Raw genomic sequence first — 16,838 nt, 5'->3', positions numbered from 1 at the left:
TTATTATGAGGGTGGTGAGGCACTGGCACAGATTGCTCACAGAAGCTGTGGCTGCTCCATCCCTGGCAGTGTTCAAGGCCAGGTTGGACGGGGCTTTGAGCAACCTGCTTTGGTGGAGGGTGGCCCTGCCTTTGGCAGGGAGTTGAAACTGGATGATCTGTAAGGTCACTTCCAACACAAACCATTCTGTAAATATTTTAATGGTAATCCTTCCTGCCTTGGTAGCTTTTCAGTTACCAGCTGGTCAGTCGGGACCAGTGGAAGCATAGCAGAAATTACTTGTCTGATTTCAGTTTCTCTTCCTTGGACAAGATATTTTTATAGCAAGAGGAAAATAATAGATAAACTTACGATTTTGAGGAGCTGTGGAAACTTTTATTTAGAAAGGAGTTGATGGTCATTTAGTCACACTGCACTTTGTGAGTTCTCAGTGTGTCATCTGTTACTCTGGTCAAAACAGAAAATGCTGCTGAGTTGTACAGCTGTGTTGTATGGATTATTCCTTAATAAAAAAGTAGGTTTTACATTTTAGTATCTATCTTAAAAAAGCAAACTTTTAAATAACAATTTCAGGGCAATTTAGTCATTAAAGCAAGAGTTTGGCAAATGGCAAGCATGGGTTTTTTTTTGCATGGAAATAGCTGTGAAATTTGCAGACATACAGGATTCTGGTTTAACTCGAGTGCTAGTATAGCACATTATCAAATGTGGAGTTAAGTCAAAGGTTAATAGCTTTCTAGTTTTTGACTTTTCCTGGACTAGTTTATCTAAAGATTACAGTGTTGGTATACCTTTTAGTATCTTCAGACTCTAAAACTAATTAAACTTTTTCTCTTTTTTTGACAGTCAAGAATCCCCTCAGTGAAGAACTACAAAAAATAAAAGTAAGTAAACCTACTTCATATTGAGATTTTAGTCTGTCAAATGATTGTCTATAAAGAATAGGTACCTGTTTCAAAGGATGCAGTTTCAGAATGTTCTGCATGAGATGAATGCCCTTCTTGTGACTAATGTTTTAACTTCTTGGTTTTTCATCTTGAGCAATGTAGCCAGGATTACAAAACTTGGCCGTGGCATGCTGTTTGCATTATCTGCTAAGAACATAATTTGTGTTGTAGAGCTGTAAGGAAAATTTGTGTTGAAAGTTTAAGAGTAAATTTATCAGTTTTTCTTTTACTGTTACCATTTGGCTTTTTAACTTTGAAAGGACAGCTGGTAAGAGATGATTGACTTGAAACTCCAGTATGCTTACAACCATAGAAGAGCAAGGGTTAGCCTTCAGAAAATAGGTTAAAAAGTTTGTCTTTTTGATTCTGTTCTGGTACTTGTACCTGTATTTGCTCTTGCAACTGGAATATTAGGATAGCCATTTTGAGATGTCACCATTGAACTTATCTGTAGTATTCTTAGTTTTGCAGCACGCGTTTTGGTGTCTGTCTCTTCTGGCCTTTAGTCTTTCTGCCTGGTTTGTAAACCTTTTTGCTAGGCATACATAAGAAAGTATTGCAGGATAATAGTGTGGGTGTCTTTTGTCTGGGATTGAGTGCTCCAAAAGTGAATAATTGCATATTTTAAGTAAGTAGCCTTGGCTAGTTTCTTGGGTGGAAGATGTTTGCAGTCTTTGGAACAAATTGAATTTTGTAGGGTAAATTCTGAAGATTCTTTCAAAATTACTTTAGTAGCCCAGAGGGAGTATGTCTTGCTCACTGAACTTAACACCTTGAGAACCTGCTTTGCGTGTTACTTTCTTATGTGTTTCTTGTGTACTGTTCCGTAGTGATCCTACTCCATGCTTGGCTGTTAGCTGCAAAAGTTGTACGGTTCAGTTCCTTCCTTTATGGTCTGACCATGAATTTATGAAAAAAGAACTTGGTCACGCAAATGTTGCACATATCTGTCTCAGTGTAGCTCTTGGTGAAGTCAGGGGCGTACCTACTGGCAATAAATGGAACTTGGAGTATTGCTGGCACCGTGTGCATGTGGCAGAGGACTGATTTTCCTCTTCTGCCATGCACAGTATTTTCCAGCCAGGAAATGAGTTACTAAATTTGGTTAGTTTCCCAGGGAGTACCAACTGTATCAGTTTAATCTTGATGATAGTTTTGTAGGAGCAGAATAGGGAGAGGTGATACTTTTAATTGCCGATATCATCTATGGAAATTAATTTGTCAAATGTTTAATCAACGAAAGATGTGTTTTGCTCTTTGGTAGCAGTTTTATTATTGAAAAAAAATGGCAGCATTCAAATTGACAGTGCAGGTGCATCAGGGAATTAAAATATATTTAGGTTTTTTTTTCAATGTGACTATAACCAGCAGATATACAAACTAGAAAATCGCTTTCCTTGCATCTTTTCAGAATAAAGGCTCTAGTCTTAGCCATTTGACACTGCTTCAGGAGTCACAGCCAACTTAAAAAAAACAAAGCCATGTTTAGTAGCTGTTAATACTTGATGTATGTAATTGCATGTTCCTCATCTTCGTATTTTGAATAATTCCTTCTAATATAAGATGTTTCTGGATAAATTTAAAGGAAATTGCTCAGTATCTTGATAAGCTTAACTTCCTTGTAAGTAAAAATTATGACCTCTTGTATTCATGCTTGTTTTGGAAATCAGGCCTTTGTACACTAGTGGCATACACAGGAAGTATTGACAAGATTGTATAGCCCCCAGCTTTCTGGTTTTATTTTTGAGGGTGGGTTTTTTGTTGTTGAAGGTAGACAACAAAAATGTTACTTTCCTGTAAATTTAATGGGGGAATATGACCAGATGGTCCTTCGGCATGGCTTGTAAGAAGTGCCACTGCACATCTATTAAGAGTAAAATTGTTTTAGTTTTACATAGTAGGGTTCAGCCTGGAGAAGAGAAGGCTGCGTGGAGACCTCAGAGCAGCCTTCCAGTATCTGAAGGGGGCCTATAGGGATGCTGGGGAGGGACTCTTCATTAGAGACTGTAGTGATAGGACAAGGGGTAATGGGTTAAAACTTAAACAGGGGAAGTTTAGATTGGATATAAGAAGGAAATTCTTTCCTGTTAGGGTGGTGAGGCACTGGAATGGGTTGCCCAGGGAGGTTGTGAATGCTCCATCCCTGGCAGTGTTCAAGACCAGGTTGGACGAGGCCTTGGGTGATATGAATTAGCGTAAGCCCACGGCAGGGGGGTTGGAACTTGATGATCTTAAAGTCCTTTCCAACCCTAACTATTCTATGATTCTATGAAGCAAAAACACCACCCACAAATTTCACAAAATTTGGTTTGGGTCATTGCATAGTTCTCTTGGTAGCATAAAAAAAAATAACCTTGTGAGCTATCAGTTTTAACTTGCAGATCCATTGAAGTCCTGGCTACAGTCTAGTTTCAGTCAAGATCTGAAAAACCAATATTGTGAATACTTTGATTCAAAATCTATTGCGTGAAACACTGAAGCTTTCCACCTGTATGTGTAAAACCATTTTTTTGTTTGTTTTTCTAATTCTAGGCAGACGAAATAAGTCTCATGATGAACAGCTTATATGCACTTCATGATAAATTGGCACAAGTAGCAGGTAACACTTTAAAAATACTGTGGCTGAGAGTGTTGTGGCAACAGCTATGGTCTTTGCTTAGGTAGTGAGTTGCAACAACTGGTATATGCTGAGGCCCTGATAATCATTTAGAGTTCCTTTTTGGGAGACTAGAAATCCCATTTCTGGTTCATTTACACTGTCTTTTCATCAGTGTAGTGCCTTTTGTTGAAATGTTTTTTAGTTAATGGAATAGGCTGTTTGAATATTGTGATTCTGTGTGGGTTTTGATCTAATGTCTTAACACTTTATTAATCTGATTTTTATTAAAAAGTTTAAATAAGCTGTATGTGGAAAAAAAATGTATTTCTTTTAAAGGTAGTTATTTCACTATGGTGGAAAACTTGTCTGAAACCCAAAATAACTTCATAACAATCAGAAGATGGTTACTAATACCAGGAACATCAGTGGTTAAACAAGATAGCCTTGTCAGACAAAATAGTCCAACTTAACCATACTAATTATGTAGTAATGAAGAGTGCTGTGCATAGTAATGTGGCAGAGATGGTGTTTAGGATTACTATTAATTATTGTATATTCAAAGTAAAAAACTGCTTTTGCCTGGAGTCATAATGAACACAACCTTAAACTACGTATTTACTTGCACATCACAATCAGTAAATGCTAAAGTTAAGACTGTTTATAACTTTGGAATCTGGTGAGTGTCAGTTACAGCAGGATCTGTTTCATGACTATTAAGCCATTTATTTATCATCCTTGCTTATTTAATATATAATGCATTTCAGAGGCAGTGGTTCAGGATTCTTTGTTGTTTTTTTTTTTAAGCCTTACTGGTTTTTGTGCCATTTATTTGTTTTGTAATAGCAAGTTTCACCAAGAAGACTTTTTCACTATTATCAGGTGCTACAGACACTTCTCAAGCATGAAAAAATGTGGAAGCAGCTCTGTGTCAGATACAAGACTGACAATGTATGTCAGGGCTATGGGAAATCTGTGAGCGATTTGAACTGCTCTGTAATAACTTTGAATTGCAAGAGTAATCTTCCTGCAGAAGCTTTGTATTTCCAGAGCATTTACAGTGCCTGCAGTGAATAAAATAGATGTTTGAACAGAACTCATTAGTTTCTTCTCATTTACATTACTCTTTAACCCAAAATAGTGAAAGAATGTTTAACGTGAGTGCATGCAGAATAATAGTCTTCATTTAGTTGCTTTCTGACTGTAAATTTCTTGCAGCGTTGATCCTTTTGTGGGTTGATTGCATCTTGATGTATTTTTACCAGTTTCAAACTATTTCATACTTAAAAGAAGGTAGTAGATAGTTCTGTGCAATAAATCACTGGGGCTAAAAGGAATTTTTTTCATATGGGGTAGCCAACCTGAAGTGTGTAAGAATGTCTTACCAGACCCACAGTTGTGTGCAGTAGAGCACTGACTTGTAGTAGTACTTGGTTATGCTACTTCTCTCCCTCTTTTGTAAAGAAGAATCTAACAGCTTGCGGTTCCCTCCAGTGGCCATACAGTAAACAACATACTTGCCTTGCTAAAACGGTTCTACGCCTATGAAAGAAAAGTTTACTTATTTAGCTGGGGTTTACTTACATGCATGTACACTTATAAAAACGTTTATCTGTCTGCCTTATGAGAGGAATTAGTATGCGCCAAGATGATAGCTTTCTTCCCCAGGTCTCAATAGGTGCCTTAGTCTCTATTAGTTGATTCCTGGCCAGGAGAATTTTCAGTACTTAATTTCAAAAAATATCTATCCTTTCTGGTTAGATGATCCCCCAAACCAAAGCTGTGTTGCAGGATTACCTGGTTGCTCAGCAGAGTAGCTTTCATACAATCTGAAGAATGACTTGACTTCTGTTTAAGTACAGATGAATTATCCTCAATTCCAAGTTTCTTAAGGTATGAGAGGAAGAAGTCTGCCATCCATTTTTTGAATACCATATTGATGTAGATCTGTCAAAATATCTAGAAGTTGTTTAAAAGCCGTATAATAGAGAAAGCTGCCAGAGAGATGGAGGGTTTAGAAGTGTTGATCTTGGTACACAGTGCACCACTTCAAAAGAGAGAGAAGTAAAGGAATATAGTTTTACTAAAAGCAGTGCTTTTCAGGTCTGTCACATACTTGGAAAAGTTTCTCTCATTTCATACTTGGCTATGAATCATTTGTTCATGTTACAACTATTAATACTAAAAACACAGGCTGAAAACTTGCAGTAGTCTGTTCTGTTAAGCCTTATTCAACATCTTGACTACCATGTAGATGGTCCCTTCAGAATTTGGTTTCTAGCCCTCTGTTTTATTAGACTTATATTTTTATTTTTATATTATCCAATCTAAGCTTCCCCTGTTTAAGGGGTAACGGGTTAAAATTAAACAGGGGAAGTTATGTTGGATATAAGGAAGAAGTTCATTACTGTAAGGGTGGTGAGGCACTGGAATGGGTTGCCCAAGGAAGTTGTGAATGCTCCGTGCCTGGTGGTGTTCAAGTCCGGGTTGGACAGAGCCTTGGGTGACATGGTTTAGTGTGAGGTGTCCCTGCCCATGGCAGAGGGATTGGAACCAGATGATCCTAAGGTCCTTTCCAACCCTAACTATTCTATGATTCTACTGAGCTAGTTTCTTGCCTTTTCAAATTCAATTGGAGAGCAAGTGATGGGGCTTTCATTTTAGAAGGTAAACTACAGACAGTTGTTTGAAGGAAGTTGGGGTAACAGTTTGCTGATTTTATTTGACTTAATATACTGTGTTCCAACTGTAGATGCCTATTCTGTACTGTGGTGCTCTGATATGATGTAAAATTATTTAATTATCCTATAAAAAAATAAATTGCCTTTAATGCATCACTGTTCTCAGAATTACTAGTCTGCCAAACGTGTGATGAATAATGCCTACATCACGAGAAACTGGAGGGAGACACAGTATCTGCTTCTCCAGTTCTCAGCTGGTTTGTATTCGTGTGTTCTTGGCTAATGGTTTAGCCTTTCTTCAAAGCAGCAACCTTTTATAGGCAGTATATATTTCAGTCTCTTACACTTTCTCCTAAACCAAAATATGTGCTTTATTTAAATTAGACTTCATTCAGGCATATGTTAATTAGTAGATGTGTTTGGCTTTCATGGAGAGACTTCAATAGATCACATCCATTTTCAGTCTTTCAGTCAGGCTTGCAAAATGAATAAACCGAACCACTTTATCCACAAGAAGCATCCACCTACCCATGGGTATGACTCTACTTTCTTCTACATGAGGAATTTTTATTTAGTTAGATGTTTCTTTTGCTTGGCATTCTCCTCAGAGGATTATCTATCAGTTTCAGATTGCTTCCTTGTGAGCTAATGAGCAGCACGGGTCCTTGAGAAGCAAAAGTGAATTAGATTTCCATATGTAATAAGGCTGACTGGTAAATCCATGGCTGGAAGAAAATCTTGGCAAAACACTTAACTATTGCTAATATTAATTTCAGGTGTCAGCTACTGTATCTCATTGCTGTCACAGGCTCTCTGTTCTGTCACTCTCCTTAATCTTTAGTTCTTCAGGTAACTGATATTATGCTATTGCCAACCAGTGATTTAAAGACTGTTTAGGAAGTTCTGGTTTTCTGCAGTGTTATTGAACTGTTGATTTGCCTTTGGGAGATCAGACAGCCTTACTTACTCTAACAACACTTGTTCTGCTCCTGCTTTTCTTCAGATACCCGCTTTAGTGTCCTGCTGCAAGTAGCCTGTAAGCATGAGACCTGCTAAACAAATATTTTCTACACGGTTTGCTTTTTGTATTTGTTGATTGTATTACATCAAGCTATAGGCTAGAGATCTGTGTTAAATCCAGGTGTTCTGTAAAGTATTAGCTTTCCACTGGGTTTTGGTTCTGGTACCAAATGAGAGGATTATTTACATTGTAAAGCAAATACTTTAAAATTCTGAATATTTGTTTGTTTATGAGCTGCAGCCGATCCAGTTAAGCTAAATGCCCAAATAAGTCAGTTACTGTAGTCTGCATGGAAAAGCAGATCTGACTTATTTTCTGTATTGAAAGCAATTGTGAGAACAGACTTAAATATTTCTTTAGAACTAAGCCTTTAGTTTGTTTTTGTTAGTGTTTCTAGGAGAAGATCTCGACTTCTTAATGTGGCTTGCACAAGTACCCTAATATAAGCTAAAAATTAATTCTGTGGTCCTTGCTGAGATGTTTTACTTCTCACCTCCCTATAAAGGCAAGTAGAATGGCTTTCTGATTCTACTTGAAGTCATCTCTGCACAAGAAAAGTTCGAGCACAAAGAGCCATCCTTTCTACAAGCCCGCAATGGGACATTTTAAAAGAGGGGTGTTTTTTTATAAAGACAGACCTATCTTGCAAGCAGACCTGTGTAAAGATTTTTGCCTCTGCTTCAGTTTTATTCCTGGATATAGGGCCTCAAATGGAACAGCTGAGAAACATTTTTGGCTCAGACTATGGAAAGAGGGTTTCCAGGCCAAGTGGTTAATGATTGCGCCAAAGTTATTCAAAGTAAGCCTTCATTTGCAGAACTATTAGCTAAATCGGCAACTGAAATGGCATATAGGAATATCCCGTGTTTGCAGTAAACCAGAAGGCTATCTAACTTGTGAATTGCCTGATTTTCTGCAGGCTTTCAAATTCATGAGTTTCTCAGAAGAAAACTGTTAAATGGTTCTCAGCAATAGATGGGTTGGAATGAGAAACTGTATCTCCAACTGCTTTTTGTACAGGACTGAAACTCTGTAACTCTGATTAGCTTACTGGTTTGAAGAGTGGGAGGCAAGATAAAAGTGATTTTTGTTCCCACGCCTTCTAACCCCCCCCCCCCCCCCCAGCATTTCATGAGTGTAATTTGAACTTGAACATTGTCGAAGCCTAGGCAGCAAAAGAGTTTGTAACTGTTGAATTTGTTCAGGGGGAGTACAGTCTGAAGAAAGAGATTCAGAAGCAGGAGTGTGAGGAAGCTGTCTGCTGAGTTTTGAGGATGAGACCAAAAGCTGTGAAGTCAGTGTGTTGGCTACGTGCTGCATACTGCATAAATGTAATTCCTGGAAGAAGGCAAATGAGATTAGAATTTAAAACTACTGAAGTAATCCAGTAGTCCCCCATCTCGGGAAGCTTTTGTACTCTTGTAAGAGGTAATAGTAATACTATGTTCTCAAAAGAACATCCAAACTGAATCCTGGAACTTGATTTTAAGAATTAATTTTTTACAGTCTGGCCTTCTGCTTATGTGGGTTTTTGTCTGTTTTCTGTGTATTGACCTCATCCTTTCTATTCTTATTTATTTCATAAATGGGATTTCCAAACAAATAAAAGCCTCTAAGCAGAAGGCCTCACCCCTCTGCTCTCATAAGCTCTTTTATTGAGTGAAGTTATGACTGACATGCTTTTTCTGTATTAGAAGGACCCCAAGAAGACTTCAGATCTTATTGAACAAGAAAAAATAACCCCAAAACCCCAGCTTAAATGGATGAATACTTATCAGACCTGCTTATGTCATAGGACTTAATACCTGATTGAGATTGTACCTATGGGTTCTACAGAGATGTATTTTGGCTTCATTGTAATTATTCCATCAGTTCTAGATTTAAGCTAGTATGTTTTCAGCAGAGACTGTATGAGTATTATATGTAGTTATCCCAAGTGTGCTAATCTTGAAACATGAAATCGCTGATGATTACAGATGTACATTTCCAGGTTGTAGAGTTTATGCTGCACAAAAAGAGTTTCTGCCTAAATTACGTACAGGAATAGGCCTTATCTCCAGTTCTGGTACTGACTTCTAAATTCAGAGTGGGGTTTTTGTGTTTTTTTTTTTGTTTTTTTTTTGTTTTTTTTTGTTTTTTTTTCTTGATAAGGTGGTATCAATTTTCACCAGTTGTGCCCTTAGACAGACTCTGGCACTTTGAAAGTCTAAAATGTTGCATTTGAGTTATCAAGCGAAACAACTTTTAAAGTAGTGTCTTTTCTGCTCAGTGCTTGATTGAAAATAGGGGCATGCACACAGGCTTGGTTCTAGGCCAAATAGCATATGAGCACTCTTAAAAACAGTGCTCCTATTTCTCTATAACCCAGAAGTAAGAGAAGAGCATCCCTGTTATGATGTGCTTGCAAGGGCAAATTCACTTAAATGTGTTCAAGTACAAATGCGTTGAAGTAAAAGCAGTCTAAAAAGGACTTTTAGTAGTCTAAGAAGAACTAGCAGTCTAAAAAGGACTTTTCCTTCATAGAAGCACTTATTTCTATGGATCGCACTAGTGTGAATGAGACATGAAGATGCTTCTCCATAACTTGCTAGTGTTTCCTGATTGTGCAGATTGTCAAGTGTTCTTGTTTGTGTAGGGAATTAATACATGAAATTGCTCCATTTAAAGGGTATTCCAGTGTGAAGTAATTTCGATTTTTAAATACCTTAAGAGTATAAACAAAGATTTATATTTTGTATATATATGAGTATCTTAAACTTTCCTAGCCTTACTATGGCTTTGGGAATAATAGTTTTAGCATAGATTTGGGAAGGTGAGGCAGGCATAAGCCTGAGTCAGTAAAAGACTGGATTTGTTGTTTCCTATTTTATTGGCACAGTAAAATCATGGATTGTCACTGCATATTTTTTGCATGAATCGGGTGCCTTCGGTTTAGCAAAGAAAATCAGGAAGATGGCACATGGCTGTGAGGGCTGACTGTACATTTTTGTACATTTGGAAATACTTTATTTCCTGACTACTTCTGCATATTTTCCAAAATAATTAGGAGGATGGTAAAAACACCAGTTTCAGGCCATGTTGGGACTTTGTGCATGTTCAGGATGATGGTGAGTTCTTGTGATAACTTGGACCAGTCTGAAATGTAGTAACTTCCTAGTGACTGGAATACTACTAGAGTATATTGCAACTGGGACTAACTTGGTCTGTGTAAAAGATAATGCATGTTTCAGAGTAAATGGAAATTGTTTGGAAGAAGTTGAGTTGGGGTGCAGCAACTGTTTTATGGTAGCATCCTTTTGTTAGTTCTTCATACTGCCTTTTGTTCTACTTCAGTGTAAATACTAAATTATACTTTCTGAGCAGTACATGATGTTGTATTGAGGTGATTTGTACATATAATTAGCTGTACCAGTCCCCAAGTTTTTTAACTTTTTGAAGGTGAAATCTGTCCAAGGATTTTTTCCATATTTGTAGTGGAACTTTTGGGAATTACTGAGCTACTGCTGCTTGTGTAGACTAACTGTAAGCTTGTATTTAGGTGATGTTATTTTATATAATGCAGTAATAAGTAGATCAAAGTAAACAAAAATTTCTTTTTACCAGGGGAACATGAATGTGGCAGCTCTGTTCAAAGAAATCTTACTATCCAGGAGGCAGCTGAATATTTAAAAGTAAGTGAATGAGGCATTTCTTTTCATCGATAGCATATAAGAATCGTGTAAGTTTTTCAGTTTGTAAGGCCTGCTTTCATCGCTAACGTATTGACTGAAGTTTGACTTAATATTGAGTGTTATTTGGAAATGTTTGGGATTATGTCTTTAACACTTACAGTTTTTATTTGGGGATGCAGCAAGGTTTTGGGAGACAGGAAAGGTGAAAGAAACTCTTTAATTGCAACGGAAATGTAGACAGCAGTGCTTCAATAGTGTGCAGTCTTTTTCCCCTTTAGTTAAAACATGAGGGCGTAATTTGGATTGATGTAGGGTGTTGACCAGCATGAAAATAATAAGTTTATGAAATTCAGATTTCTAGAAGCTTCTTCAGAAATCAGTATGTTATGTTTTGGGACTGAGTAGAAAGGATACACTCTTCCTTTCTTTGGGAGGAGAAGCAGGTGCATGGATGTGTGCAGTGGGCCTGACAGGCAGCAGCTGTATGGAGACACCATTCATTGATGCTTTAAATAGAAATGGTCAAAAAAGGCCTTTTTGTTAATTTGATAGGTGTGCAGAATTATGAAATCCCACTCTCTGCTGTCATTCCCCTGTCTCACTCCCCAAATAAAACATGACTCTTGCCTTGTCTTGACAGCTGTAAAGTTTATTTTAACCCGCATTGGTGTACCCTTCAGTGGAAAACTACTTGAAGCTTTTAAAAGGCTGAGAGTGTAACATTTCATTGATTGCATGGGGCAGGGGGGAAGAATAAGTTGACGTGACTTTTAATGTAAAAATATATAGAACTTTTACATTTTGGCAAATGTATACATAGCAGACAAAAAGGGGTGGTGTTTAGAACATCCTGAAGCAGCTGTTAACGCTGGCTTAGGGTTTGGCAATGATACTTGATATCTGTTAAAACCAGTGCATCGGGAGGATTGATTGGAAGATACTAAGTTGATGCCAGATAACTGATGGTCTGTCACATACCTATCTATTGTGCTGAAAGCATGATAGTTTTTATAACAACAGTTTTAGCTCTGATAAGATCAAATTTCACATGAAAATTTGTCATTTTGAGAGTAAAATGGTAAACAGTTACTGATATTTTTTTTTTAAGTGCTTATTTAATTCTAGGGCAGTTAACACTGTGAGGTTCAAAGGGAAAATGGAGATAAATCCTCTTGGAGAGTTATAATTTCAAGTACAGTAGTAACTTCCATTTTTGCTTTTCTTTGTCTGCAAAAGAGCATGCAAGGCAAACTGTGGAGACAGCTGTAGCTCAGCAGTGAATGTTCTCCTATGATAGTTGGCACCCACTAATTTAGAAAAGTCCATTTATATATAGTTATATCAGTTCTTGAGCTACAAAGCGTTGGTCTATTTGCAAAGTAGCAGCTGAATTGTGTTTTCCTCAAGCTTCTTAAAATAAGCAAACAAAAAAACCTGAACTGCTTTTACAGGACCCATTTTCAGCTGGGTTTATAGCTAGCTTAAGTTTTAATAGTAAAGTAGACTTTCAATGAGCACCGCCTAGTGGCTGAATATTTTTTCTTGCTGCAGGTCAGAATTGTTAATAATAAACAGTGAATGTGGCTTGAGTTTTCTAATAGTCCTTAATTTGAGGAATGCTAGCAAGTCTGATAACCACTCATAGCGTTAGGTAGATTCAGTTTGTGTGGCGAACGCTTACGCAAAGTCTGAAGAATCGAGAACAAAACCATATAGTTTTGGCTACTCATCTGTGTAGTATCTGAATTTTATTGTGGCATAATAACTTTCTGGTTATTTATTAAGTTACTCTTACTTGTCTTCTGACAGAATTTAGATCCAGAATATGAAAGTGTACTTAACACAGCATTACAGTGGATCTTGAATAGCGGGGAAGATGTTGGCATAAAGTAAGTGGTCTTTATTTCTTAACTTAATTTCTTCTTCACTTAATACTGAATGTATGCTTTTTTATAAATACTGCATATTTTGGCCTAGGTGTCTCAGCAATGACCCTAATGGGAGGGATGTAACTAATGTGACAGATGTGAAGTACTTGGAATCCACTAGTCCAAAGATGTCTTTCAGGTGTCGTTTTCGACGAGCGTTTGTGAACGTAACTCACAGATTGTCCATACTGCTTTTGGGTAAGTTAGTAAAAAAATAATTTCTTTCTGTTTTAACTTGGGTTTATGTAAGTGCACAGAGAAAATTAAACAGCATGTTTAAAAGATTTTATTCAACCACAGATCTTGGAGTTCTGTCAGCACCTTGGTTATAGTGCAGTTTGTGCTTCTGTCGCACCACTGTGTTTTCACATTGATTGCTATCATCTGCTGCTGCTGTCAACTGGATATATTCATGCTTTGGGAACTATCTTTTTCCTGCCAAAGCAATACCTTGTGAGTTTCAAAAGTTGCAGGTTAAATTGATCTGAAAAAGCAAAATGCTCAGTAAAAAGACATGATAGCCTTAATTTTGAGGATATTTCACTATCATTCCAGGAATTTTAGAAACAACTGCAGAAAAGATAATTTTTATAGTGTTAGGAGAAGTTGAATACCCAACATGATTGTGTCACCACAACTTCTTGTGTCTAAAACTATGTTGTAAAAATGTGTTTACTCCTTCAGTAAAACTGAATAATTTAGGTTTTGATAGTTATGATTCAAATTCTTTCAAGTTTATTTAATTCCTAACCATAGCGAAAGCTGTGCAGCATAAACATGATACCGCTGAGTGCAGGCTCTTCACTTCTTTCCATGTGGCTGGTTAGAAATACTGAAGATGCAGAGTTCATCTCATACACCTATTGCATATCTAATAAATTGTTTATCCCTGTATCTTAACAGTCTCATGCTTATGAGAAGAAAACCTGAAACCTCCTTCAGTAGCCTTTTGATGAACTAAAAGAATCAGAGGCAAACTGACCCAGATTGCTGTCTTTCTGATAATAGTCAATATGAGGGTTGAACTGGGATGTGGAGATGAAACTCTGTATCCAAGTCAACCACTGGTCTCATCAGTCATGCCGAGCAATTGCTGCCTATCTCAACTTTCTTATCTGTAATGGAGGTTAATTTGAAGCACCTTTTAAAAAATGAAGCATAGCATGAAAGTTAAATGTGTTGTCGTTGACACTGATGTTGGCCTGAAATGGTGTCCCTCAGTCTCTTTTGATATACCAGTTAACGTTGCCTTGTGATCACTGGTATACAAAACAAACTGCGTAACTGTAATTGGTGTATATGTGTGTCGAGGCTTTTTTAATTAAGAGATCCTGAATGTAGTGTAGATTGTTAAATAACAAATATTCTAGTACCATTTAAAGAGTATTATACATCTTAATGCAGGTGTAGCAGTGGTCTGGGGAGTCCTGCACTACATGAAATACCGCTGGGCAAAAGAAGAAGAAGAAACGAGGCAGATGTATGATATGGTGGTGAAAATAATAGGTATGGCTTTTTAAGTCACATCTGATATATCTGTATCAGCTCTGTATAATCTTTCAAAGTACTGCCATTAATTCAGTTGCGGTTGCTTCCTGTTGTTGGTTATCATGCTGTTAGATTTCTTGGTCAAATGTGTGGTTCATGTTTTAGTTTCTCTCTTTTTTTTTTTCTTTAATCATCCTTTAAACCTAATCAAAGCTTTTGGTATAACAATTGTAATTTGTGTCCAGTTTGGCTATAATAAATACCTATTGACTTGGTTGTATTTTATCTTACCATTAAAACCAAATAAAAATGCAATGACTAGAAGCATGGTGATGTGTTGCTTTTTTTAAAATCTTTTTCAGCTGTCTTTTGGCTAAAATATCCAGTCCTAAAGCGTGTGTTAGCTTTAAATTCATCCTTAATGGCTTTTCAGAGAAAAAAATAGCTTTTTAATCGGTCACTTTGAGCAGAAATTACTTTTCTAAAATAGACTGCATAACTGAGTTCTGAAATTCTGCCTTTCTGCTTGGAGCCACAGTGTTTTCAGTTGTTCGTGTCTGTAGGGTTTTCTTTCTGTTTTGGGCTGCATTGTTACTTAAATTGTCCTATTACTTTCACCTATAGCAATCATCATAAATATAGAGATGGTAGACAAATTGGAGCTGTTTTCCTGTTTTTACCATTTTCTACCTTTTTTCTTTGCAAATGAAGTTTTGGGGGGGGAAGGAAAGCGCCTTATTTTCAAAGATGGCTGTCTTTAGAAACAGGTGAAAGTACCAATCAAGAGTAACTGCAAGAACTCTTTTTTCCTTTATTCTAAAGTTATTTGGGGTACTTGGAGGCACTGTAGGTGGTTAGTTTTGTCTTGATTTGCGTTCAGCATGGTTAGGAAGAAAAATGCTTCAAAATGCCAAAATCATCTTAACTAGTGAAATTGGGAGGGTCTTCAGGGTAGCTGTTTATTGCCAGAATTGATATTTTTCCTAATATTTGCATGAACTACATAGTTACTTGTTTTTCTTTTGGTGTCCTCAGGTGTTCTAAGAAGTCACAGTGAGGCATGTTCCGAAAATAAAGACTTGCAGCCTTACATGCCTATTTTACACGTGCATGATTCTCTAATACCACCTCAGGACAGGTATGTTCTCACTGGAAGTACTGAATTTCCTTTAAGTAAGGAAAAATAGTAAAAATAAATTGGTCAGTTAATTTAATTTCAGTAGGTTGCATACTGTAACATCTTGGAGATTCTTATTGACACAAGTATGTGTGGGGAAAATGTTGGATTTCTGTTATGTGCTGGATGTCAGCTATGCAGATTTTTATAATTCTGACTTTGTAATTCTTGTTTTGATTTTTAAGGAGGAAAATGAGAAAAGTCTGGAATAGAGCAGTTGACTTCCTTGCAGCAAACGAATCTAGAGTTCGCACAGAGACACGAAGAATAGGTGGTGCCGAGTTTTTGGTTTGGAAATGGATGCAACCTTCTGCAGTTTGTGACAAAATTTTAGTCATACCATCGAAAGTGTGGCAAGGCCAAGGTACTGAAGTTTAGTTATATTTTGCAAATATAATTGTTCTAATTTCTGCATCATACTGGTATTTTGTTGCTTGAAGATGAAAGGCTTGTATTCTCTCATGCCTTTAAGTACTATGAACTGTCGGTGCTATTTCTCTGTTGTCTTGTCCAGTAGACTGTGCATTCAGTGTCTGCCTTGTTTTCAAGCAAAATGAGCTTTTTCTGTTACAGCTGCTGGAGAAATACAGCAGAGGGCTTGTAGCCAAAGCGAGTTGCTTGTTCCTTTTGTGAATTATAAAAGAAGTAAAATACTCTTTAGTTGGTCAAATTCTGACATCCCTTATGGTTACTGGAAGTAATGTTCTTGGTTGTTATCTGACAGCGGGTAAATTGGAGCTTGTAGACTTGAGTTTCCTACTGTTATCATTGAGGTACCTAAAGACAGAGTTTGGAGGAAGAGATGTGTGTTTATTTGGAAAGGAAGACTGCTGGGACAAATGACTCCAGTCAGCAGAATGTGGATTTTTAGTATCCTCTAGTAGTGCTCCCTTTCTGTTAGACATGGTTTTCTCTACTGCGTTTTGTATTTGAAGCTCTGTGGTGCAGCAAAGCATTCTTTAATGGAGGAAGCTGTTGTCATACATAGATTTTGCAGTGGATGGAGCAAAGTGGCAAGAACCCACTGGGTTTACAGTTGTCTGTCATCAGTGATCCTAGTTCTTAGGGGTTTTGTGTGGGTTTATATTTTTGTCAATGAAAAATGACATGAAGGGTCATGTCTACTAGTTAGTGCCTTGAGTGTGAAGGTAAATTTTTAAAGAGAAATTTTAACTGCCAGTTGTTTACATGTTGTGACTGTCTTAAAGAGTCAGTCTTGCCTTTGTTCTGTAGTGCTGTATTATCTCTTCAGTGGGACTGAAATAAATGCTGTGGAAAACCCTAGTATGTAAACTCATCGGCTTATTTTGATGGTGAGGGAGGCGAGAG

The 16,838-nt window shown here is 37.2% G+C and overlaps 1 protein-coding gene across 4 annotated transcripts in view; it reads left to right on the top strand.

Annotated features, from left to right (window-relative positions):
• The window catches only part of LEMD3 (LEM domain containing 3), a 51,402-nt gene that overhangs the window by 21,146 nt on the left and 13,418 nt on the right, over nt 1–16,838 (top strand). For 3 of the 4 annotated variants that reach the window (XR_008974435.1, XR_008974434.1, XM_057425614.1), the window contains exons 2-9: nt 847–884; nt 3,480–3,546; nt 10,849–10,916; nt 12,726–12,805; nt 12,894–13,042; nt 14,249–14,350; nt 15,368–15,470; nt 15,695–15,873. Coding sequence is in view for 2 of the 4 variants with exons in the window: in XM_057425614.1 (XP_057281597.1) it covers nt 847–884; nt 3,480–3,546; nt 10,849–10,916; nt 12,726–12,805; nt 12,894–13,042; nt 14,249–14,350; nt 15,368–15,470; nt 15,695–15,873 (786 nt within the window). In the remaining 2 variants the exon portion in view is untranslated. The remainder of the gene's footprint in view (nt 1–846; nt 885–3,479; nt 3,547–10,848; nt 10,917–12,725; nt 12,806–12,893; nt 13,043–14,248; nt 14,351–15,367; nt 15,471–15,694; nt 15,874–16,838) is intronic. The other variant, XM_057425615.1, reaches the window with a different exon arrangement.

Source organism: Pezoporus wallicus, unplaced genomic scaffold (genome assembly GCF_028554395.1).
Source record: "Pezoporus wallicus isolate ANWC-B61680 ecotype Strahan unplaced genomic scaffold, APGP_CSIRO_Pwel_v1 contig_4722, whole genome shotgun sequence".
Taxonomy (NCBI): domain Eukaryota; kingdom Metazoa; phylum Chordata; class Aves; order Psittaciformes; family Psittacidae; genus Pezoporus; species Pezoporus wallicus.
This window is presented reverse-complemented; position numbering and strand designations above follow the sequence as displayed.